The 25,319-nt window shown below is 36.9% G+C and overlaps 1 protein-coding gene across 4 annotated transcripts in view; it reads right to left on the bottom strand.

Annotated features, from left to right (window-relative positions):
* Positions 1 to 25,319, bottom strand: part of trpm3 (transient receptor potential cation channel, subfamily M, member 3) — a 356,841-nt gene that overhangs the window by 116,279 nt on the left and 215,243 nt on the right. For all 4 annotated transcript variants that reach the window (XM_059025700.1, XM_059025701.1, XM_059025706.1 and 1 more), the window contains exons 2-4: positions 3,273 to 3,352; positions 1,564 to 1,747; positions 1,066 to 1,279 (exon numbers count right to left, since the gene is read on the bottom strand). In XM_059025700.1, the coding sequence (XP_058881683.1) occupies positions 1,066 to 1,279; positions 1,564 to 1,747; positions 3,273 to 3,352 (478 nt within the window). The remainder of the gene's footprint in view (positions 1 to 1,065; positions 1,280 to 1,563; positions 1,748 to 3,272; positions 3,353 to 25,319) is intronic.

Raw genomic sequence — 25,319 nt, 5'->3', positions numbered from 1 at the left:
CATCACTTATTTATTTGAACTAGATATTATACTAACTAACTGCATACTGTTGCATTATAACTACATCATGCATGTCATATTTTGCACCTATATTATTTATAAATAAAGTCTCCTCTCTCTCTAACATTTACAGTACACTATATACAGTACTTACAGTATTTAAAGGGTTTACATTGAAATTATTAACCCATGAAATATTGAAAATAGCAGAATAAAGTGGTTTTGGACACTAAAAAATGCCATTACTTTATATGGGGAAAGATAGCATCCACATATGAGGTCATCATGTATTTGCATATTGCATATGTCACCATATAAAGAACAGTTTTTGATCCGTCCCCATATGAGGTTGCCTTACATGAAAGGGTTAATTCAAGTTTTCTTTGTTTTAGTTTTTTATGACTTTGTTTTTGTTTGTTTTTCAACAAACAAAAAGCAGTATCAGTCAGAGTACACTGTATGTGCAGTAGCTGGCATGGCTATGCTATTTGGCATTGACTCCTTTATAATTCCTTATAATGCAAATGTTTTTGCTGGTCCCTTCGAATGTGTTAAGTCGCTAACATTACCTCTCCATTATGGCCCTAGCATGTAATTGTTTCCTACACATATGCTATAGTGCCTTGGATTCTGATCTTGCCAAATATCATAACTGAGCAGGGTCACAGTGGGGTAAAATAACGGGTGCTGTAATTTCCGGTTAAAGCTATTTCTGTTTTGACACTGATATGAAGGGAGTTTAAATACAATGATGCCATTAATTTTCATCACATTGAATAACTCATTAGGATCTCTACAGATTAATGTAATACATAAATAGTGAAACTATAAACAATTGACCAAAAATGTTAATATCCAATTACAAGCAGGCACAAGTTTCAGTATGATGAACAATGCTGGCACAACCCAAGTAGTGGAGGCAAATAATGAACACTCAGAAGAGCATGTGTCAGGTTTCATTTTCTAAGACCAGAACTGCATGGCTGGGACCAACCAGTTTACAATTTGATACCTCAATGAATTAGAGAGAACTCCCTCTTGTTCTGTGCCCACTTACTTACGTACCTGTGTTCACTCCTCCGGTGAAGATCCAAGCCCCTGTTGTCATAGCTGCTTTAATCAAGCCTTTTCCAAAGACCTGCTTGAGTTTTGGCTGGAGTTCAAAGTTCTGCAGGCCCCCATGGACTGAGATCAGAAGTTTGGGAAGATCTAGCTGCCACTCTTTTGTCATCAGATGCAATAGGAGGTCAGGCTTCGTATCATAGGAAACACGGACATACTACAGGGGGAAATAAAATCCCACATTCACATTCATCCATGTTAGATAGACTAGAACCAAAGCACAGGACATGATGATTGCTGGAAAACTCTAGATTCATAAAACAAAAACTCTTCATGTAACACTTCCAAAGTCCTAAACATTATCTCAGACTCAGTGTAGTGTAGGCCACCTGGACAAAAATGCTAACTCATTTAGGCATGTGCACAGAAAGTTTACTACGATTCTGTTTGGTTTGGGGTTTATGTCCCCTTTGACTATAGGACAAGAAGTGCTAAATTTACCATAGCTTTATTTGAGTGCCCTCCTCCTTGGAATTCAATGGTTCCAAAAGCATCCGTAGGGCTGAGCTGCGTGTGCTTGCTAATTGACCATTTTTCTGACTGGTTGTCACTGTTCTCATTCTGACTGGTTGAGATGCTTGAAGGCAGTCCAACATGTTGACCTATGAGACGTCCGCAGCAGCACCTACAGCGAAGAGAAACAGTTGTTAACACCTCTTACAGTTAACCTGACACCTATGATATACTGTACTGCCATGTATATTTTCAACAGCAAACATATTGATGTAATGTGATTCAAACTTCCATTCTGCAGCTCATAAAATTGAATTATATACTGCAATAGATACATATTCATTTCTACCAATGTACAGCTATGGCCTAATGTTTTGCGTCACCTATGATTTTCAGATTGAAACATCATTTAAAAAAAAAAAAAAAAAACTATATGAACATAATTTAGATGTTTACTTTAAATTAATGTAATCAAAGAAAGTACAAAATTATATCGCAAACGTCTACCGGAAGCCATAATAGTAGTACAGTATTTCATGTTAGATTTTGTTAAGTATATGGAAAACTACAAAGCACTATGTAATTCAATATGTTAACGTAACATTATTCAGCAGGTTTCATTCGACTTGGCAAAATGAGTTAATTATATAGGGTGATGCAAAACCTTAGGTCATATCTTCAGTTTTGTATAATTGCCAAAAGATGTTTTAATACACTCCATGAGGCAAGATTAAGGTCATTTGAACCATACATATTCACAGGATACCCATTGCAATTGTCTTCAACAAATCTGTAATAGCCAATATACTATTAATCTGTGTAGTTTTCAATCTGACAATATGCTTCATTTTATTGCAATGTTAACACTACTCTAGCTTTTATTATGCTATAGCCCTTATAAAAGCTTGCCACAGTAAATATGCATAGTAATTTTACAGTTCACTATACTTAACTATGCTTAAGTATATTGAACTGTATTGCCCTGACATATAAAAGAATATGGGTCTTGATATTTTATAAACACCTAATAACAACAGAAAGCCAGCAGAACAGCAACAGCATTGTTTAGACAGCAGAACATGTCCATTGCTGGACAGATGGATTCCCCCTGTTCAGTTTGTATTACCTGATGTGTAACAGTTTCTAAAAATCTTTTTTTTTCATGCTAAAAAACACACTTTCTTCAATTTGTTATTTCTTTCCTCTTAACGGTGATTTTTAATGTGTATTAATAAACACAGTTTTAATGAATAAAAAAGGAATGACTGACTAATTTTAGTAAAACATTGCAAAATTAAGCTAAACTAACTGCCAATGTTGGGATTTTAAATGGGATAGAAAAAATATAGGGGACATTAAAGTGTTACGTCTTTACGTTTTGGCAAATTTAAGAACCCCTCCACATCAACCATCATTAAGGGCTGACCTCCTATCTTTCAGTTCACATATGTTCAGTAGGATATGGGAATGACATAAAAATAATTACCGCTAATGACATGCTATTGAATGGTGTGGGTGTTCATACTCCCCTACAGCACATTGTAGAAACACATCATATAAATGGTCACTGAAATAAAATAAAGTAAAACTGAAATCTGAACCATATCTCAGAAACAAATACAAGCTGAAATGAGTATGCAGTGTAGCTCATCATTATTCATATTTTTGAAACTGTTGTTTTAGAACTATTTACTTACCTATGGTGGTCTTTTGTGCTCACTATGATATGAACACATTCTCTCTTGCTAAATGCTCTCTCGATCCAAGATTTCTGTGCCTGTCAAATAAATAAAAGGCACAGTCATTTTAGATATTCGGTTTGTTTGTTTGATTGGTTGAATGTTTGGATTGCTGGGTAGTAGTATACATTTCACCGTCATGTTTTTGTTTATGTTAACAATTATAATTTGTAATGCTGGCTTGACACTGATCTGACTTAATAAGTAAATAATAACGTGAATTTCTCTTTTTGGCATTGTTTGATAGCAACCATCTGAGGCACTTCACAACCAACAGATTAATTATAAGTTATTCAAAGAGAAGCCTTCAAAACAATGGTTTCTGATCTTGCTTTCTGTTAAGTACATTTTATCTAACAGTACTATTGTAAAAGGAGACATTTTTCTTACTGTCACAGGGGTGTTTTAACTTGTATCTAACCATATAACCATTTTGCTGCACAGTCACAGATGTTCCACGGCATGTTTTTGGGGGAATGGATCCACATATCAAGGAACCAACTCAAACAAAATATGTTTTAAGTGTTTACTTCAGATACTAGATACTTTTCTACACCTTGCAGTTCACATGAGGAGGTTGCATGCATGCATGCAAGTAGAACTGCAGAAACTATACAGAAATATACTGTGTATATTAATCTCTAAAGATTCACCAGATTCCTCATAAATAAAGCTGTGTTCAAGATAAAAAAAAGATTGACATTTTTCCTGTTCGATTGCAAACAATTTCAATCACAGAGGAAGCGCAAACACTCATACTGACACACAAGCTATATAAGAAAATTGCAATTTGTTTTGACATATTTACAACATTTTACTGCTAGTTTACTACTATGCTATACTATAGCTAGCACCATTTCTAATGATTTGCGAAGCAAGATTACCAAACAGAAATTGTAAGTAAAAGCACAAACATTAATTTGTATTAAATCATACAGAAATACAAATTGAAAATACATTTTTAAAAATTTGTTCAAATAAAAAAAGACATTCTATACAACATCCCACATGTTCATTGTTATATAAATACAGTATATCTGTATTTGAGACAAGACACATTTTAAAGAAAAGAATAAGCTTTACCTTCACACGCTAGTTCAGAGTTAGAGAAAGCACACTTCCATTTGTTTCACCAATGTTCCAGAACTGGCTGCTCTTCTATTAACAACACTCGTGACTGGGTGCTTAACAACTTGTTCATTCAGTCCTTAAACAAGTGAGCTTAAAAAGTAAGCAAAGAGCTTGGGCCTATTAGGTACCTGGAATGTGCTCTAGGATTAGCCTCATTAGAAGTGTTTTAGACATTCATGGCAGGCCAAAAAAACTGGAGCTCAGTTTGAACCTCTAATCTGACGCCTCAACAACAACAAATCCTCTGAACTGGGATTTAACAGACACAGGCCCTGGCAAGCTGACATTTTTGTTTGCCTTTTTGTCTTTGAAAGCACGCGTGTGAAAGTGCGATAACGTGGTCAGAGATCTTATAATTCCCCATGAGAAAATTAATTTCTGCAGAAATAACACACTATAATGCCAGAAGGAATCTGCACACAAGGGAGATATTAATAATCACAGTTGGATTAATACTTACAGCAATGTTATTAGGGAGTTTCTAGGCCCTTTGAGCTACATTGTCTTAACTAAAGGGTTGTGGGACAGACTCTAAAAATGATTTACAGTTATTTGCAAAAATAAATAAAATTATGAAAGAAAACACCAATTACAATTATAAAAATAATGTAATACCAGTTGCAATCCCCTAATTCAATGTCTGAATTGTGTAGTTCTGATTTAGTAACTTTTTTAGTATTGGGTGCTAGGGTGATCAGCTGTCCTACTTTGGGCAGGACTGAAATTGTAAATCAGTGCCCCTGTCTCTCAAAAATGTCCTGGATTTCTTGACTTACATGTACCGCAATGAAAATATGTAAGACAATTTGGAAAGGTATTTACTGTATTTCTCTTTCAGAAAATATTGTGCAAATAATGATTTGGAGTAAAGAGCTTTGAGAATCTATTCTGAAATGTTTTAGATAGTGATGTTTGAGGGCTGCGAGAGTATTCATTATTTTGTGAAAGACAGCATTATGCCTTTCACAGGGGGCTGACAAACTGCATACCAGCAAAACCTTACCTGCAGATATAGTTTAAGAGTATTTGGTGTTGATACATAACTTTTAGCTAGGAGGGATCTGCTTGTGGCATTCATTATATACAAACTTTTAACCAGACAAAGTCAATTGTAATAAAAGGCTAACTTATATTGATGTACTTTTTTGTGGCATTCCTATTCTGCAGTTGCCATACAGTACACTGAGCTGTTATGTAACATTTAAAATATATATATATATATATATTAAGAATTGATTTCTAAACTGTAACATCTTGTTTCTAGTGGAGACGTGCCTGCCACTTTAACAAGGTCATATCTGGCAGAGCTTGGGTTTTGAATTCTGGACCTGGCAGCTCCTGGACATTGGTTAAATGGCAAGTAAAATGGGTTTCAGGCAAATATTACAAATGCCTATCATATATAAATTAAGTAATCATCACACAGGTATGCCTCCATCTTATTTCTAGCACCAGCTAGTCCTTACATTAACATACATATGAAGGATGTATAATGCAACTCTAACTATGTGTTTACAGTTCTAGGAGGCTATGCTCACAGTTACATTTAGGAAATATAAATATACATGACTGTCTTGAGACCGTTTTGCTAGTAAGTGCAGAAAGTATCATTAACAGTTCAACATTAAGCCACCCCCGGTTTAGGTACAATAATTGAAATAAACAACTGTTTCATTTAAAATTATTTAAAAGTAAAACACATCTAATGTATGGAGTATAATATATACAGAACATTCTGGGTTTTTTTTATGGAATAAATATGAAAATACATTTCATGTACATTCCAGGGTGATTAAGGAAAACATGTTTTAATGCTTCTTTCCTATTTTATAAGGCATACTGAATATAAAATATATAACAATTTACACCATATGCAATATGCAGTCAAAAAGACTAATAACTGCACTGTGAACAACAAGCTGTTCAGGCATGTTCTTTAATATTTTAAATAATGTTCATATTTTTAAATTACAGATCATTATTTTTTTTTATTATTATTATTGTTTGCCTTCTATAAGATTAAACAAAACTGCTGTATATGTGAGGCTAATTTAAATATGCCACTTAGCAAATATAAATTAATTTGCTGTGTTGTATATCCAACTGCTGACAAGAAGTTGGGGTAGATTCTATACTTATGGTACATGGTTTTACCTGTTTTCATCAGAGAGTTTAGGTCTTGAGCTAATCTGAAAAATGCACTCCACGCAATGCCAAAGCTGAAGGTTCTTGTCAAGCTGATAAATGTAGAAGATGAATGCTTTCAGTTTAGTAGTTCCTGTCTCTGCCTCTTAAAATCCCCTGTGGGACTAGCTCTCAGCAAACGGAATTGCATCTGTTACTGAACTGTATTCTCTTGTGCCTTTGCTCTATTTGAGAGCTGGCTTCTTATGACCAGCATGTGAGGAGAAAAAAAATGAAGTACTTGTATTATCTGGTAGTCTTGTGACACCCAATTACTATGCAAGTCCAGTGACTTGAGATTTGAATTTGCATTGTTATTTTAAGATGTATTTAATTTTATTTTCCTGTGTATGATCATTATTTTAATATTTTGGTTTGTTTTTGGTGGCTACCATTTCAGTTATCCATTGCTCTGTTCAATTAGTGCATGGCACTGTATTGTTGGTAAACATGTCAAACCAATAAACGAAAGTTAGAAAGAAAAAAACTATTTACTTGAACACAAGGGACATGCAAATGAAAGAGACAACAAATTCTCCTTTTACAGTGCACTGATTTAATGTTAAATCCCAATTTCTGAACTTTAATAACTTTGACCCCATTCAATGGTTTTGCACGAAAAATTTGGATGTGTGGTCCCTTTGGTTAGATCTCTTGATTTGGGCCATTTTGTTCTGCTCGGATATGCAGATTCCATAATCTAACGTAAAGTTGTTTTTTTTGTCAGTCTCCAGCTCCCAAACGGTTTGGAATTTTTGTTTGACAATGTTAGGGTACAAGGGTCCAGAATATTGCCTTTTTCTGGTTTGGTGAAAACATATTAATCTGTTCCTGAAGTATAGGGGTTTTAAATATTGGTTGTGAGCATGCTCAGTACAGCTCTGCACTTAGATGCTTGATCTCGCAAAAGGAATTGCCCTCACAACAAAATATTATTTTTCGTGAGGGTCTAATCATCTTTCATCAGAAAAAAAATCTTTGTTCATAAGGCGGACATTTTGTTTTCAGTAAAAAATAAATAAATAAATAAACTGCCTGAAAATCATATATCTTTCGTAAACCATGACATGTCTGTATATAATTGGGACTCCATAAGATTGACTGTAACAGTTGTCTTTTCATTTTGTGAGTGGGAAATGTGTTTATTTTATCTTTTAAAATCTTTTTTTGCCACTCATCTTCGTCTCACGGGAAAATAATTTGTTCTGGCGAAAGTAGAAGTACTCTGGCAAAAAAATTATTTAGAATTTAATTTATTTTGTTCTTTCACAAGGTACATTCCCACTTGTGGATAATTTTAATTAGCAGTTTTTAAATTATAAATAGCCTGGCTAAATGGCGGTTGGGAGTTCAGTTCGAAGTGACAGACAAGCAAACCAAGTGCGAGAAGGAGAGCAGGTCAGGAGAGGGGAAGAGGGAATGGGCTTGACCGAGGTTCAGCTGCCGGAGCGGGGCTGAAGCATCTCGTCTCCCCGAGAAAGCCGCAGCTCCTCTCACAGCAAAAAAGTAAATATATTAGGAAAGATAACCACGTAATAGGCCTAATATTTACTTAGTTATAAAACGAATGCTGAATAAGATGTCTGTGTTATAGGGAATAGGGGGACATGCTGTAGGAGCATTATAACTGAGAGACTATATATATATATATATATATATATATATATATATATATATATATATATATATATATATATATATATACCTGTATATATATTCAAAAGGGGAAACATAGTAGACTGGTGGTGCACACAGCACAATTAATAATTCTATTTAGGTTCCAGAACATGTCAGTGTTTTAAATGGAACTTAAAGCACTGCAGACTTTAAAATAAAATACATTATTATGTGCTGGTTGGATCAACAACCTGGACCGTTAGTGTGTCCCCAGAACTGGATTATGAAACACTGGGAACTGTATCTAGAGAACTACTTCACTGATTGTGATAAAACTTGGTTACAATATTCTTTATTAAGAGTAACAGAATATGGGGGTGTATGGAGTCTGTGTCCGTCTTTACCTACTCTTATGAACGGCACAAATATACTGTGTTTAAACTGTATCTAGAGAACTACTTACACTGTAAAAAAAATTAAGAATTAAACACAAAAAGTTATGCTAGGACATAGATTCATATTACAGCACTATTGGTAGTTGTTCTGTCATGCACCTGTGTCTAACGATTGACCATACGTATACACTTCCCCTCATGTTGCCCTGCATGCAGTTCCCCACCACCCACCCAACAAACTGATGCACATCAACCATGTGGATGCCACACTAGATATTGGTCATGGAAGTGGAATTCATAGTTGTACAGTGTGATGTTGGTGCCACTATTATGCATTCGTAAATAAGCAGTGCCTAGATATACACAACCCCCCAACACACTGGCATGGCAGTAGACCTCATACACCAAGTGGACCATGATGGTGGATGTCTCTTGTGTTATCTGCAGAGAGTTGTATGTGGTTCGTCTTAACTGATGATGGCTGTCTGTGGTTGTTTGTGTTGCCTTGCCCCTTCCACTGCTTGTAAGGGGGTGGGAGGGAATGCAGAGTTAGGGTTAAAAACCCTAGCATTGCATTTCCCTACTTTTGTCGTTTTAATATCGACCCTAACTGATGCATTAACGAAGTTTTTTGCAAAGAATACATACATATATATATATATATATATATAATTTGTAATGTGAAATCTCTTTTGTAAGCAGTTTTACAACCTTTTGAAATATTCAGTAATACTGCAATGGTTTGATACAGTAGGTACGTGATGGATGGATATAATATAAATATATATATATAGATAGATATATATATATATAGAGAGAGAGAGAGAGAGAGAGAGAGAGAGAGAGAGAGAGAGAGAGAGAGAGAGTTCCTCTCTATAGTCAGTTTTTCACAGCCTTGCATTCTCTATCTGTTCAGGTCACATGCTGACGACTATTCTACTGAAATAAATACTCCAAATATTTTTCAAAATACATAGTTTTTTTTAAATAAAAAATACCATAAAAATGTATGAATATGTCAGAAGCGACGCGATTCCTCTGAATATGAAAAATTACTATGAAAATGACTTCATGCACAATTGAAGACATTATACTAAACATTTAAACTGCCTTCCTGCTGCACAGAACTTCCTCTCTAGATTGCAATAACAATTTATTTTTGCAGGTTGAGAAATGAATTATTGTGGATTGCGTCTTAATACCATGCTGGTAACTACTGAAGAAAACTCATTAGTGAAACAGTTGTGTTATTCTAAAGTCTTGTGGAATGTGATTACACAGTGCATTCTATCAGAACACCACAGCAGGCCCTTGTAACATGACTTGTTGATTATTGCTTGTCCATTGTTTCACTAGAAATTCTTGAAGGATTTCATTTGATGCAGATTTAAAGCTTTTATAAAGCTTGAAATAATTAGAGCCTCCAATATTTGTTAAATACTGTTTATCTAAATGGATTAGCACATTTAAAGTTTATTCAATAGCAAAAAATGGTTGTGCATAACAATCCACTTAACATCTGACTACCAGGGTCTAAGTGGGAAAGCTGGGGCAAGGGGTGGATGGCAAGACAAGATGTTGTGGATGGTAAAATGTTTTCATTAATGATACACATTTTTAATGTAGACAGTAAACACAAGCTATGCAGAGCCTTTTCTAAAGTGTCCTGCTTAGAACAAATACAGTATAAAAAGACTCATTTTTTGCACAGTATTTGATTTTATAAATCTTGCATGATGTCAGGCTTTCAAAACTTATTTTCAAGCACACATAGTATAGTACAGAAGAATGGTTTTCGTTTCCAATAGCACTGTTGCTCTCCTCAGCAGACCTTACCTTGCTCAGTAGATTCTTGATTTTAGAAATACTGTAGGTCAAATACGTGGTAGAGTGTGAGTAGAGCTAATTTAGTTTACCGTTAACTCTAATTGTGATCCAAAGGGATGCCATTAGAATACAGATGAGCTTTCTTATGGTACCTTTTTTTTTTTTTTTTTCTAATGCTCAGACTTCAAATATTCAAGACTGAGTGGACCATCAAGCCTGGATAGCCATATATACTGGGTGAGCACTGATGTCATGAGTATCCCCCTACTGGGGATGAAATCCCATGTGAAGGGGATATAGATACAGTTGCAGACAAAGTATTGTCACCCTACGCTTATTGTACCATAATTCAAGGTAACAGATTAAGGACAAGCGTTTAGTAAACTTTGACCACTTTTTAATAAAACAAAAATCAAAATACACTATTTCTAGTAATTTAACAAATAATCTTCATTAAAAAATAAACAAACTTATTTCATTTTATGTATTCATTAATGACAAAAGTATTGGCACCCCTGCTTTAGTATTTTGTTTGTCTTCCTTTTGCTTTTATTACGGCTTTCAGACATTTATGATAATTGTTAACCAGTATGTTACATCTTGTTGGTGAAATCTGGGCCCATTCTGTCTTGCATATTAGTTAATGGTTCAAATTATGGTGTAAAATGTCAATGTAAAAAATACTTGCGATGTCTTTAGCTTAAACTATACTTTCACAATACAACTGACCACAAACTGTATGAAGGCAATGGTCAGAAGGGCGGTTGCACATGTTTATTTTCTGGTGCAGCTTGTGAAACCAAACACTGATTCAAAACAAAGTGAAACACGGGAAAACCCACCTGTAAACAAAAGTATAAGCCACCCCAGCTTCCATTTATCGACTATTCCATTCTTAAAGCAGAACATCTCAATCAACCTTAGATTCCACAGGCAGCTCTGACTGGCAATGGCCATCTGTGACAGTTTGCTCGTGTCACGTGTGTGGGTAACCGCTGCTTAGGCAATACAGAGAGACATGGGAGGTGGAGTTGAAACGCCAGCACAGGCGCGCAGGATTTATTAATACAAAAGAAAGTAAATAAACAAAGGGGGTCATGGGACGTTACCAGCGATGGTAATGCACAGAGGACACATACAGCAAGCTGTACAAAAGGCAAAATAAAACACAGTACAGAAACTACAAATAAAAGGTGCCACATAGGGTGAGCGCTAGCCTTATAAACGAGGAGTCCCGCTCCAGGAACCGGCTACACTATGTAACCCTCACTATACATTACTTGGGATCACTATCCCCTAAACTAACCTACTTATGAGCCGGTATCCATACGACGACTCCTGCTGCTTCATACGGCCTTGGCTGGGCATTGCCTTCACAAACACCACTTGCAGTTTCAGGGTTGCGTAGCTGTCATTCCTGCAGAGTGTCCTCCTGAGTATACGCAGCTCCCCTCTGTAGCATGGCGTTGCAGTCGCCCCGAGCAAGCTCCACTGGATGTTTTTAAACCGACGGACACTTGGTTGAGACCCAACCATCTGCTGATTGAGGACCGGCACAGCCAATCATCCACTTCCCCTCCTCTCAACCAAACCCTGCAGACAGCAAATTCTCACTCAAGTGTCCCTCTGTAAACAATCAATTAATCAAACAAATAAACTCCAAAATGCACACACAATAAACCCATTTCCCCATCTCAAATTACACCAACACTAATTTACACATGTGCAGGGCAATCGCCCTGCTACACCATCCAATTAACTATTTGCTATCAACTGATATGCATTTCAGAGCTACTCTAGTGAAGACTGGGCACTCCATAATATTGCCAACTTTCACACAGTTCTCTCCTGTGTCCTATGTTGACCATAGCTAATTCTTTACTAAGAAAAAGAGACTCCTTTTTTAAAAGAATCATTTGTAAACAAAATATAATATGTTTGTGGTATTGCTAAATCGAGAAACAGAGGCCACAAGCTTATAATGCCATTTGGCAGAGATTTGAGACAGTCTGGCCCAGGCAATGATGCTGTGTATATTATTAAAGATCATTCCCTCCAGCCATTACAAGAAGCAGAACAGCGCTAACGATTGTGCAATCATGGAATGACAAATGTGAGCACCTTAATTGGCCTACTGGACCGGAAAGATGAGCTTGTTTAGCAATGTCAATTCCATTACATTGCAGAACAAGCAGGCAGCCTGTTTCCCATAGGCCTCTTCAAAGCTCTGCAGACGACCATCTGAACCATTCTTTAATTACTTGTGGCATGGTCATTTGAACTTTGAAAGCTGGCAAGACACATTTAAAAACATTATAGCCCTAATTTTAGTTGGTTTCCAAGGAGTAAAGAAAATGGATAATTACTAGACTCAGAGTGAATCAATACACACTGGAATATAGATAAACTGTAAAAAATTGTAGCAATACAAACTATTCCTAAGTTTAATATCTTAATGATGAGTTATAGTTTGTGATTAGTTATATAAGGAACTGCAAAGGAAAAAGGAAAGCAAATGTAAAACTAGCAAAACACCATTAACTTGCTGAAAGAAGCCCTTTAATTATAGTTTGTTTCTTGATTTAAACAGTTATAATAACCAGTATTTTATTCATCTTTGAAAAATGCTTCAAAATAGGTCTCATAGTTTAATATGAATCATTGTGGAACTTATCATGACTTTTTGTTTACTTGCATATTATTAGCTTGTGTGTAAAGTAACTACATTTTTAAATGACCGTAATACTAAATGTTACTGCCTCATCAATTGTGCTCATCTTTGTAAAATATTTGAGAGGGTAGTTCTGTACCTTTTAGTTTTTTACATTTCAGTTAGTAACTCCTGCAACAGTGGAGCAACTGTGGACTCATCCATAGCCACTGGCTGTCAAAACCTGCTCATAGTCAGGAGTTAGGCAGGATTAATTGGAGTAGATCTGATGTTCTTATACCAAGCTCCCTCCTCAAATGCCCTAGAGGGAAACTGCCATTCCCATCACTGTGGAATATGACCTCCACACAAGAAATTAAAATATTTTTACTGTGTGTTTTGGTTCTCTGTAAGGAACTAAAAACGTAGACCAGTCTCAGTACTGTTTAATACAGAAGAGGCTGTGTGGTCCAGTGGTTAAAGACAAGGGCTTGTAACCAAGAGGTCCCCGGTTCAAATCCCACCTCAGCTACTGACTCATTGTGTGACCCTGAGCAAGTCACTTAACCTCCTTGTGCTCCGTCTTTTGGGTGAGACGTAATTGTAAGTGACTCTGCAGCTGATGCATAGTTCACACACCCTAGCCTCTGTAAGTCGCCTTGGATAAAAGCGTCTGCTAAATAAACAAATAATAATAATAATAATAAAGAAGAGGACCAGCATTCTGCAGTGCACTAAACAGTTTTGCCATAGCAAGTATTGTGGTTCCTAACAATGTCCTTACAGCATGGTCCAGGTCACAATAGGCAAGGTCTGGCCCTGTCATTTTAAGTAGGATATTGGCCACTGTGGAATAGAGTATGTCTGAAATTGTCACAAAACAGACTTCCAAAGAAAAGAGACGTCTCTTAGAATATCCATTATAAAAGTGAATCCATATGTCTTTTGGCAGTATATCCTGTAACATACATCCTTCCATAAAGATGCTTGCTTTATTCAACTTGATAATGTGTTTTTCTAGGTGGGCCCAATTCATGATGGTATAAATAGGGGTCGAAGCAATATTATCTGTTCCTTCGTTTTGGTTATTTAATAAGTGACCCGGAAGGACCTGTTTGGTGAAATAATCGTGAGTGTTTGTTTTGTTCTGTCTATTTGTTTGTTTGTATTCACTAGACAGCTAACACGTTCCGCAGCTGTCGCCAGAGGCCAGCAAAAACCCAGAACAGCACTGCACTCGTATCACTATAACTGTATTTGCACCACTAGCACTAATTCACGCACTAACTGACTTGTGTATGTGTTTTGTGTTTTGTGTGGGTGTATAATAAATGAGACGTTTTGTAACGCAAGAGCAAAAACATTGGGCATTGAGGGCATCCTCGGTCTGTTGAGAGAGGGGTGGGAGGAGCACAAAGGCTTGTCCAAAAATGTAGTGAAGCATGTGCTCCTACTTGGAGATCGCCAGGATTTGGTCGGTCGTTTGGCCCAGGACAACCTCAAATTGGCTCAGCACTGTCAACAGCATTACAATAAAAATGCATTCATTCGAGCCTTTCGACCAGGAGACAAGGTAATGCTGCTACTTCCCTCCTCAGAATCGAAATTATGTGCTAAATGGCAGGGGCCATATGAAGTGATTCGGGCTATAGGAAAGGTGAATTATGAAATTAGACAGCCCGATCGCCGTAATGAATGTGAAATTGGTCAAGTAAATTTGTTAAAGCCCTGCAGGCAAGGGAGGTCATATTTATAGCCCCAGGCAATATAGAGGATGATTTAGGCCCCTGTCCATAGACTCCTAACACTAAAATCATTTTGATGGGGAAACAATTGTTTCCAGATCAGCAACAGGAGCTGCATAAGCTTATTGAGGAGTTCAACAATGTTTTTTCTGACTTGCCCGGCAGAACTAACTTAGATGAATATGACATTATCTCTCCACCGGGTGTCACAGTACGAGAGAGACCTTACCGGATCCCAGAAAGTCGACGAAGTGGGGTTCGCAAAGAGGTATGGGACATGCTCGAACTTGGGGTGATTGAACCATCCAGGAGTGAGTGGTGCAGTCCTATTGTCATAGTGGCCAAGAAAGACGGCACCAACCGCTTCTGTGTAGATTTCCGGAAGGTAAACACTATTGCCAAGTTCGATGCGTGACCTATGCCTCGGGTCGGGTCGATTTGGCTAGGGTTACAGCCATCTTTCAGTCTCTAAGGGTAGCCCGGCTGACCGCTAACTTGAGAAAATGTGCGTTTGCCAAATCAGAAACTCAATATTTGGGATTTTTAATGGGGAACGGAAGGGTGAAACCTGTTGTCACCAAAATCCAGGCTTTGATAGATGCAGCGATCCCCAAAACCAAGACTCAGGTGAGGTTGCTACTGGGATTAGCTGGTTATTACCGCCGCTTTATCCCCAAGTGTGCCACAGTGGTTAGCCCTCCCTCCATCCTCCTGCTCCTCTTACGCAAGCAAAATCAGGTATCCCCATCTCCCTTCAACCAAGAAGTCATTCTATCATTCCTCATTTACGCAAAAGACAACTTGCACCTCTCTCTGGGAACTCTCAAATCTAACCCCTTCTCAACCACTGAGAGGAATGTTCTCCGAGAGCCAGAGGGGACCCCCTGCCAAATCTATCTTAACAATCTTATTATCTCTCCTGCTGCCCTGCTACAAGCATACATTCATGTTTTTTTAACCTTATATACAAAAAATTCCACCACCTATCTCGTTAACACTGTAAATGATGTATGAGTTTGTCTTCATCACTGTAGATTAAGGCAATTACAATGTTCCCCTGAGGATTTTTGAAAAACTATTTCTAGCAGATATTTTTTTTTCAACCCTCACAATAAACCAACAATCTGAGATAAAGGAACAGAGGTATTGTTTTTTTTTTACTCTTTGCAATTTGCTATAAAATGAGCCAGGCATGTGTCAGCTTTCAAGGAATATACTATTAATGTTTATAGAGGAATGGACCCATTTAAGAGGCCAGGTAATATCAATTGCAAACCCCATGTATCCTATACCCCTTCAAAAAAATGTATAATTTATACTTTGTTTAAAAAATGTGTAAAATGCATTAATAAGATTATTAATATATGTTTCAAGTTTTAAACTGCAGCATCAACATTTGCAATGCTTTATAAATACTTAAAATATAAGATTCTTTTGACTAAAACAAATGCACTTTGGGGTTATTGTTACACTGGATCCCACAACCCCACACTGAAAACACTTTTTACATATTCTTATGAACATTAACTTTAAATTTGTGGCTCTGGGTAGAAGCTTTTCATTATGGATTCTGATGTGGATCTAAAACTCTTGTTCTCCTTAATAATCCTAATCTTCATTGGAGCTAATTTATTTTAATGCACTGTGGAACCTATCCACAAACCTTTAACTTATGAGTCATTTGAAGAGTTTGTAGCTAATAAAATAATTCCATAAATCTAACCTGTTCTGCGCTTTCATTCATCATGTAGATCTCGTTATGTAGAATTACAATAAAACAGGGCAAGCATTTCTGGGGTTAGTCTCTGGGCTACCTTTACCTAGTATGGCACAGACCTCATTTTCTAAATAAAAATACATATTTTCTTAACATATGTTCCTTTCAAAGATCCTCAAAAGAAGAACAGGGGGTTAATAATATGGTTCTTGCTAATAAGAGATATGCTAATTAAAGAAGATCTTTGTCTGTTATTTTGAATAAAATAAAGTTTGATATTCATACACTTTTTAAAATTTTTGTTAAAAAACAGCTAAAATGTTTACTGTATGTATATGCTATTGTGAACAATATAATGATACTGTTGCTGACTGTACTGTAGTGCAATTTCTAACACTTATAAACTAAACTTCAAAGCTACCTTGTTTGTATATGTCAATTCAGTGTAACACAATAGTAATACCATATTACTTCAATTTGGCGCTGCAGCGTTTATTTTAAATTGGTCAGAATGACTGCGGCCCTTAAACGAGGGTGGCGGTTATACGAGGGCGGCCTTTATTAATAATACTATGCTTTACAAACGCTGCAATATTTTATTAAATCATTTAAGGCATTTTAGAAACGGCGCCATGAGAGGCTCCGTTCTGCAGCGCTATACTCATGTGTTTTTGGGGCTTGAATACAGTACATTTACTGACAGTTAACGAGAGCCTATTAGGTGGGAGTAGTGTACCAGCGAATCAGGAGTGTGTACTGGTTACAAAGGGGCGGGACAAGAAGAGGAGAGTAGTTGAGTGTGATGCATTTGTTTTTCTAAACGAAAAATATTACTTATGAATACTGCTTGATTTCTATTAAAACTAAAATATATCCTACTCGGTTATTTTTTTTTTTCTCACTGTAATTTACCTGCTTGTTTGTAATTTCTCTGTAAGAGAAACCGAAACTAAATCTTTTCATATATAGTAAGCAAGTTTTTTTTTATTTTATTTTTTTTATAATTGTACAGGACTGAGTAAAATTCCAATTGAATAAAAAACAAAACTAAACCCTCTACAAGAAGATATCTTCAGCCAGCTTTCGGATAGCGCTTCGAGTGACCAGCAAAGCTCCAAGTTCCTCTGAGTTTGTTTTCACCATCCAAGCTGACGACGAGGTAAACAGACAGCCCTTGTATCCCCTGCTGTGTTGGCACTGAACCCTGCTGGAAAAAAAGCGACGTGAAGGACTGCTATGCTGTAAGTAGCTCATCTTGGGTTGTCTGTCGGGACTGTACTATAAAATAACATTTGCTTACTAAGGTGGGTGTACATTAGTTTGTATTACATGCTGGACTGAGGTTGCAGTCTCTTCGGGGGTGTCATGTACATAGGCAGAAAATACCTTTACGTTTCTTTATTGAGAGCGGCGTTTATTCGAGGGCAGCGTCTATTAAAAAGCTGATATCTGAGTGAGGCGTTAATTCGAGGGCGGCATTAATTCGAAGTAATACGGTATATACAGTATTAAATATGTACAGGCACTCCACAGGGGAAGAAGAAAACCAATTCATTTGGTGTAGAAAATGCTTAGATTAACACTAGGGATATTTACATAAAGGTGAAATTGAGTTTCGTAACTGGAGCAATTTGCCACATTAAATATGTATCAGGAATCATTTACAGTTTTGTGAGAAATGTACAAGCAGAGGTGAAATTCTCAACAAAAAAGTGCAGGTACTCATAGGCGCAGCCGGGAGCCAATTTCAGTGCCGAATGAATAAATACTTCTAAAACGTATAGATATCAGTAGACAATCATTTTTAATACAAAATATAAGCCTTAAAAAAATAACTGATTGTGACAGAAAGCGAATAAATCCTAGTCAACAATCACCCTCCCGATCTGTGAGGGCACGGTATAACAGGAACAGTGTGCCACGTACTGGATGGTTTGGCAGTTCATTCCAAGGTCAGTCAGAAGCCAGCCATCCAGGAAGGGGGCAGAGTCACAATACCAGAAGTCACTGCCTTAATACGGTAGGCAATGTGTCAGTCATGGATTGGAGGATACGTGATTGCCTCGCTACCGAAGGGGGCGTGACTAAGGGTATTTCAGGGGATGTGACAAAGCGATCTGTTCCTTTGTTATGGCTTTACGAAAGGACCAGGAAGGAGTAAAAGTGAACCGTGAGTTTCCGTGCTGTATTCTGTCTGTCTAATAATTGTTACTTGTTTATTATTGTTAGAAGGCTAATCACCGGGAGCTGTGACTACAATGCCAGCTCTACACCCGGGTAACACGTCACCATTGTTCACCATTCACTGTACTTCATCACATACATTAATAAGCACTCACTCTGGACTTGTGGAAAACAGAAAATACTGAAAGCTTTGTACCCTCTGCATGTATCACTCAGTCTTGGACTGTGATATAACACTTAACGTAACGTACCTGTATTTTTTCTTAACATCCTTACAAGTTTTTACAATAATAAATTTAAACTCTCTCTCAAAGGTCTTTTCAAGATGTCTGCTTAGTGCACTCGGGTTTGAGATCAGATGTGTGTCCTCTTCCTGATCACTGCTAGTAAGCGTATATTTTTTTTCCTACCCGTATTCCTGAAGAGACACGCCCCAGTGAAGCTTGGGCAGTGACGAGAGTGTGTTTTTTTCTTGATCTATCTATCTATCTATCTATCTATTGATCTATATAAGGACTCCAAGCCCAAATACGACCCCATCAGGATGCAGATAACGATCCGCTTTTGTACTTTTGCAATGTAAATAAATAAATAAATCGGATGGTTTGATAATTTTATTTAAATGCATAGGTTGGCAATGTGTTTGTTACACTACAGCATTAATGTTTTTTTAAAAAAAAATTTAAATTGTTGACACAACTGGGGCTACCCTGGGGAATAATTCCAGCTAGTCCTGTTTTTACATGAAGGGATGAAAATGAAATAAACATGGTCTAAGGGTAGACTTGTACACAGTTATTTCTTTTATATATATATATATATATATATATATATAGATAGATAGATAGATAGATAAACAGCTGGTAGGAAGGGTGAGAGCTGCAAAAAAATGATAATGTCATATAAATTCATGTTGGGGAATGGGGTGTCCCATAAAAGCACACGTATAATTAAGTTATGCTTAAAATGTTTGCTTCCCTGAGGCTGCTAGTATATTAATCATTGTTCTTACTTCAAATAAATATTCAAAAAATGTACTCCCCCAGATTAAAGACTGTGGGAGACTGCTTTCCCATGTCCCTCATTGTAACCTCCTGCCCACCTACTGTATACTTTGACAGCTGTTCACTAAACACTGTGCATTTCATTAACCCTTCTTCAGCCTACCATTCATTATAATTCATTATATGGTTATGTGTCTACAAGCAAGCTGCTGTGTCATTTTGCACTGAGAGGAAGATTTATAGAGAAGAAGCCACTTTTACTAACCTGATTACTATAACCGCATAACTTTTAAACAAGCATGTGAGAGACATACATCTCCTGCCATGACTGTGGATTCAAAAATAGAGCCATCAGTAATGTGACACACTGTATAAATGTGACATTCTGACAGATGGATAGCTGCCTTAATTTATTCTCAATGGCTTGTGCCAAAGTATGCCCAGACCAAGTGTTATCATAATGAAATAAGCGATTTACTGGATATATGTAAAAATGTAGTGAGACATATGGATGGAGAGAAACAAACAGGATGCCTCCCTATACCCCATATTTGGATTTACTTAATAACTTGTGCTACAGAATGTACTTTCCAAGTTTCATCATTATTGTATAAGTTTTCGCAAAATATATGTAAAAATGTACGAGTGACAAGTTTTATAGAAAAACTGATACATCAGTCTCTGGATTCTTCCATTCCTCTCTGAACAACAAACTGAAAAAAAGGAGTTTCATAAGATGCCAGTTATCTTCAGAAAGCCATTCTTGATCCAGACCACTGAATGGTTTACCTTAAATGACCAAAGCTATGAGTCGTGCATTTTCTCCCCTAAAAGAGTATGATCAATATACCCTGGGTCAGTCAGCAAGCCTGTCCAGTTTGTTTAAGATTAAGACTTTTTTCAGTCACCCTGGCCAGTCACTGAACCTGGGGTGCGTTCAACAGGCATAGTGCTCCAGAGCGTTACGTGGCGCTTTCTATGGAATGACCTGCACGTTGAGAGCGCTTCGTAACATTAGCTAACATTCTGAGGAGATTACTCGTGGGAGTTTCAAAATGGTGGAGGTACAATACCAGTGCGGCGACTGTGGTGTAATTTTCCCACATATTGGACTTTTTGACCAACATATATATCTGTGTGGATTCTTTTTCATAAGAAATATGATAGTTAATTTAAATTAACAGCGTATTTGTTTGACTATTTTTCCTTTTATACGCAGTGAATCTGCAGCATGTAGCATTCGAAACACTCAGCTTGTTATTGTTTGTTCAGTTAGCCTTACATTAAGGAATATTTTCTTAACTGCATTTGAAAAGAAAAATAATGGACAAATAGTGCTGTGTTAAAGGTGAACTAACTAACGCTTTTTTGCTATTTCTGCGAGATTAGGCTTTACATTGTATCTCGGCTGAAAAGAAACATCTTAATTGCAAGCGTAAACTGTACTGTTGCCACCTGTAACTAAAACATGCAATATGCAACAATCACAGTACTGAGGAACAATGCTCTCAACGTAGTTTTCAATCCGTACAGGACTCTTGCATGTGTTTGAATTCACTGCCGCTAAAGCCATGGTGTTGGCTCTCGATGCAAGTGTGTAGAGGCATTAAACAGCAGATTTTCTGCACAATCGTCTGTAAATTCATCCAAAAACAAAGCTAGTGCTGTGTTTTCTGCCATCTTGAAAGTTCTTTCTTCACAACACACTGTTCAATATGAGCTAACTTATGCTACGTAGAGCCACAGCAGAGCGCTCTGCCTATTGAACGCACCCCTGGTCTAAATCTACCCTTACTATAATTACAATATTAATGCAAGTCAGTTCCTTGACCCAGATCCCAGAAGTGTCATTTAGTTAATTAATTGCTTATTATTCAAATGTCCATCTCATTTGCTGGAGTAGCATATGGTAGATGTAAAATGGACAAAAAAAATCAAGTCATTAAAAAAATACTTTTAACACAACTAACCATGTAATATATATTCCTACATGCACTAGGGGTTTATTTGCACTGTGTTCACTTCTGTTTTGAATTACAGTAGGCCAGCAGAGTGACATAAAGCTGAAGTAATGAGTAATGAGTTCCAAATGAATGGAGCATGGAATTGTAAGGCATGTCTACTGTGATTGCTCCACATTTTGTCTTGAGTAGTATCACAGATACACAATCCCCAGGGGGTTACCCCACATGGGCCTTAAACAAAGACCTACTGATGCCATATTACTGTACCTATGATAGCCCTATCAATCTAGATCCAGGGGGAGCTAAAGCGTTACAGAACCCCCTGCAGTCTTTACAAGAAACACATTACTTTAACTTGCTGTATCCCATGTTGTTGTCCATATCACTGCATATTTGTATTCACTCATTAATGGGAAAGTAAACTACAGAGTTTTTACTTTTATTCAGGAATGTTCACAGTGCAGTGTATCCAGTTAATGCTCCCTCCTGCAACAATGCTGGTGATCTGATTGAAATTAGCTTATTTTGGGAACAGAAAACCAGCATTGTTGCACCGGGGAAGGGGGGTAAACTTTGCAGGTGTTCTATGATACTTTAAGTATGTGTTCTTTTGGTTCATACATGGTCATAATAATGTAAAGTATCCTGAAAACCACTTATTCTGTTCTGATGAAACAATGCTCACTTCATTCAAGTATTGTATACTACACACTACAACAATTTTACAATTGGCCTTCATTGTTTAATGTGTCTAATATTAAGTTTATCGCTCACCAAAAAAAATTGCAGAAAATATAGTGGAGTTTACAGTATCCCAATCATTGTGTGCTTCCCTATCTTTATTATTCTTTCTCGTGCCTCTTTATATTCTCTATGTGTTTCACTATGTTTTCATTTCATTTCTCAAGGCTCAAGAGACTTACACCCCCTAACAAGCATGCTTCACTGAATAACAACGCATCATGTTTGCACGCTATGTGAACAAATCCAACCATGGAGACCATGCAAGTACACATTGGTTCAGTTGTGGAGTAGGGGAGATTTCATTGCTGCCTGCAGTGTCTCTGTTAAGCGCCCTGGCAGACATATCGAGAAAGATGTTTATAACATGCAGTCAGATCATATGATTCTAGCTAAATTAATGAGAGAATACTGTAATAAAACAATTCAAAAGGTAACGAAAACACTAAAGCCCATATGCATTAAATTTACCGTCTTCTTTATCATGACAGTAATAGTGTTTAAGATCGGGTGATGCATAAACGGCAATTACCGTCATAAAACATTGCGATGTTAGAATAATGTGCCCTCATTAACATATTATTCATCTGATTCATAAATCTATATTGTGCCATTAATTTACCCTTACCAGCATCATAATTAACACGTGCCTCTATGTTTTGGAACATGTATTTAAGCCTATAGCAATAATAAACAATGGTTCATTTAAGTATTTTGTTATTTGTAACGCATTGTAACAGGGATAGTGTTACATGTGTGGGTCGTCACTGAATAATAAGGAGTCAGACACAGAGCACTGGGTGTTGACATGCCGCATAGGCGTATAGATTTAATTAACACAGGTGCTGCCACGAAGGTATCAGCAATGGTAGCCCAAGTGTCAGATTTAATAAAGAGAACACAACAAAACAAAGCTAAAAAATAAATGTTTGCCACACAAGGCGAGCGCTAGTCTCACTAAAAGAGATGGCCCGCTCCAGGAACTTACTACACTACGAAACTCTCTCTATACTTGTTGGGATCAACATCCCCTAAACTAACCTTCTGCTATTGCTCCCAAAGTCCCGGTCTCCCAGTGACTCCGGGTCTTTACAACAGTCCTGGCTGGGCAGAACCTTCACAGGCACCGTCTTGCAGTTGAAGGGTTCCGTGGTAGTTATCTTGTGGAGTGGACGCTGTCCTCCTCGATGTAAACTCATCTCAACAGGACAGGCTACTTACTGGTTGGAAAACATAAAAATCAGGTTTGTAGCCTATTCACTGTCTAAATGGAGAAATTGGAAGGCTTTGGTGTGCTTGTGTGGCCTGTACATCAAGATATATTGGAAGACGATCCTCCCAGAAAGACCCCACAGATTTGAACTGTGACTTGACCCTCTGGATTACTCTGATTATGTGAGCAGGTATCAATTTAGCAGTAGCACAATTACTCATTTTTGGGAGAACGAGAACATCAACTGACAATTAAACTGCTAGAAAAATGCTGTTCTCGTATAATGAAATGTGATGTTAGCGAGTCTTTGCAGGTAGAAAAAGACCAAAAAAACCACACACTATTTTTAATTTCTATCACAGTCAGTGCGCAGAAAGCTAGTACTGCACTTTACATATTTTTCATAGGATTCCATCTACCAATAGAGGCAGCTCAAGTCATTTTAAAGTAAATTATATTTTATAAGTCCCCCAGCATGTACGTGTGTTTACTATTTACAGCTATGGACAAAAGTGTTGCATCACCCTATAGAATGAACTCATTTTGCTTCATAAAGTCGAATGAATGTTACGTTACATACTGCTTTGTAGTTTTCCAATGAATACTTAATGAAAAACTTTGAAATATAACATGAAATACTGTACTACTATTATGGCTTCCGGTAGACTTTTGCTATATCATTTTGTATTTTCTTTGATTACATGATGATAATTAAAAGATCTAAATTATGTTCGTATATTTTTTAAAATGTTCTCAATTCTAAAATTCTAGGTGATGCAAAATGTTTGGCCATAGCTGCTGAAAGAAATAAATAGCGTTTTCTAATCCAGTTTCGCTATGAACCCGAGTAGTATTGTGTGACAGACAGGATTTTTCAATATTTCTTTATAAAATAAGTTTTTTGTATGGTGTACTGTATCTCTGTAAAACCAAATGTTTAAGAAATAAACATAAAATGAAACACCTACAACTTAAGAAACACGGTTCTTGGTGTTTATTTTGGAAACACAATTAAACTACACACTGATTATAATTTAAACACATAAATTATTTTTCTCCCAATATGAATACTTAAGAATGGGTTATGCTTCATCAAAATACATTAAAATAATTTTGAACAGGGATAGACCTTGCTTTGTTATAAATATGTAATTATGCACACACAAAAAAATGCTAAAATAGCCGTCACCAGACAGTGTGACAGGATGGCTGGATGGTGACGTCAGGACAGATGCAGGGATGGGAAAAATACTGACACCAAGTCTGCAGTTTTAAATAATAAAGACATGGCGCGCCATTTTATTTTAAATAATACAACAATAAATAAAAGGTTTGAACACAAAACACTTGCTCACAGAGCGAAATAAAAAGGTTAAACAAAACAAAATCACCAACACAAAAACAACACAGGTCAGGCTGGGCTGTCGCTGTCACTGTTCCTGTATATTTTAAAGTTCGTTTTCTCTCTCCGCGCTCTCTCCACTCTCGCTCCTCATACACCCGCCCAAGTGCAGCGAGCTGCAGGCTTTTATATCGTGGCCGAGGGGTTTAACTGGCTAGTAAATTATTCTATTACCCCTCGGCCACAATCTGCACGAGTTTATTAATTACTGTGTGGATGGGGCTTCCCATC

The sequence above is a fragment of the Acipenser ruthenus genome, chromosome 1 (genome assembly GCF_902713425.1).
Source record: "Acipenser ruthenus chromosome 1, fAciRut3.2 maternal haplotype, whole genome shotgun sequence".
In the NCBI taxonomy this organism is placed as follows: domain Eukaryota; kingdom Metazoa; phylum Chordata; class Actinopteri; order Acipenseriformes; family Acipenseridae; genus Acipenser; species Acipenser ruthenus.
The sequence above is the reverse complement of the archived record's forward strand: the minus strand, read 5'-3'. Positions and strand labels throughout refer to the sequence as shown.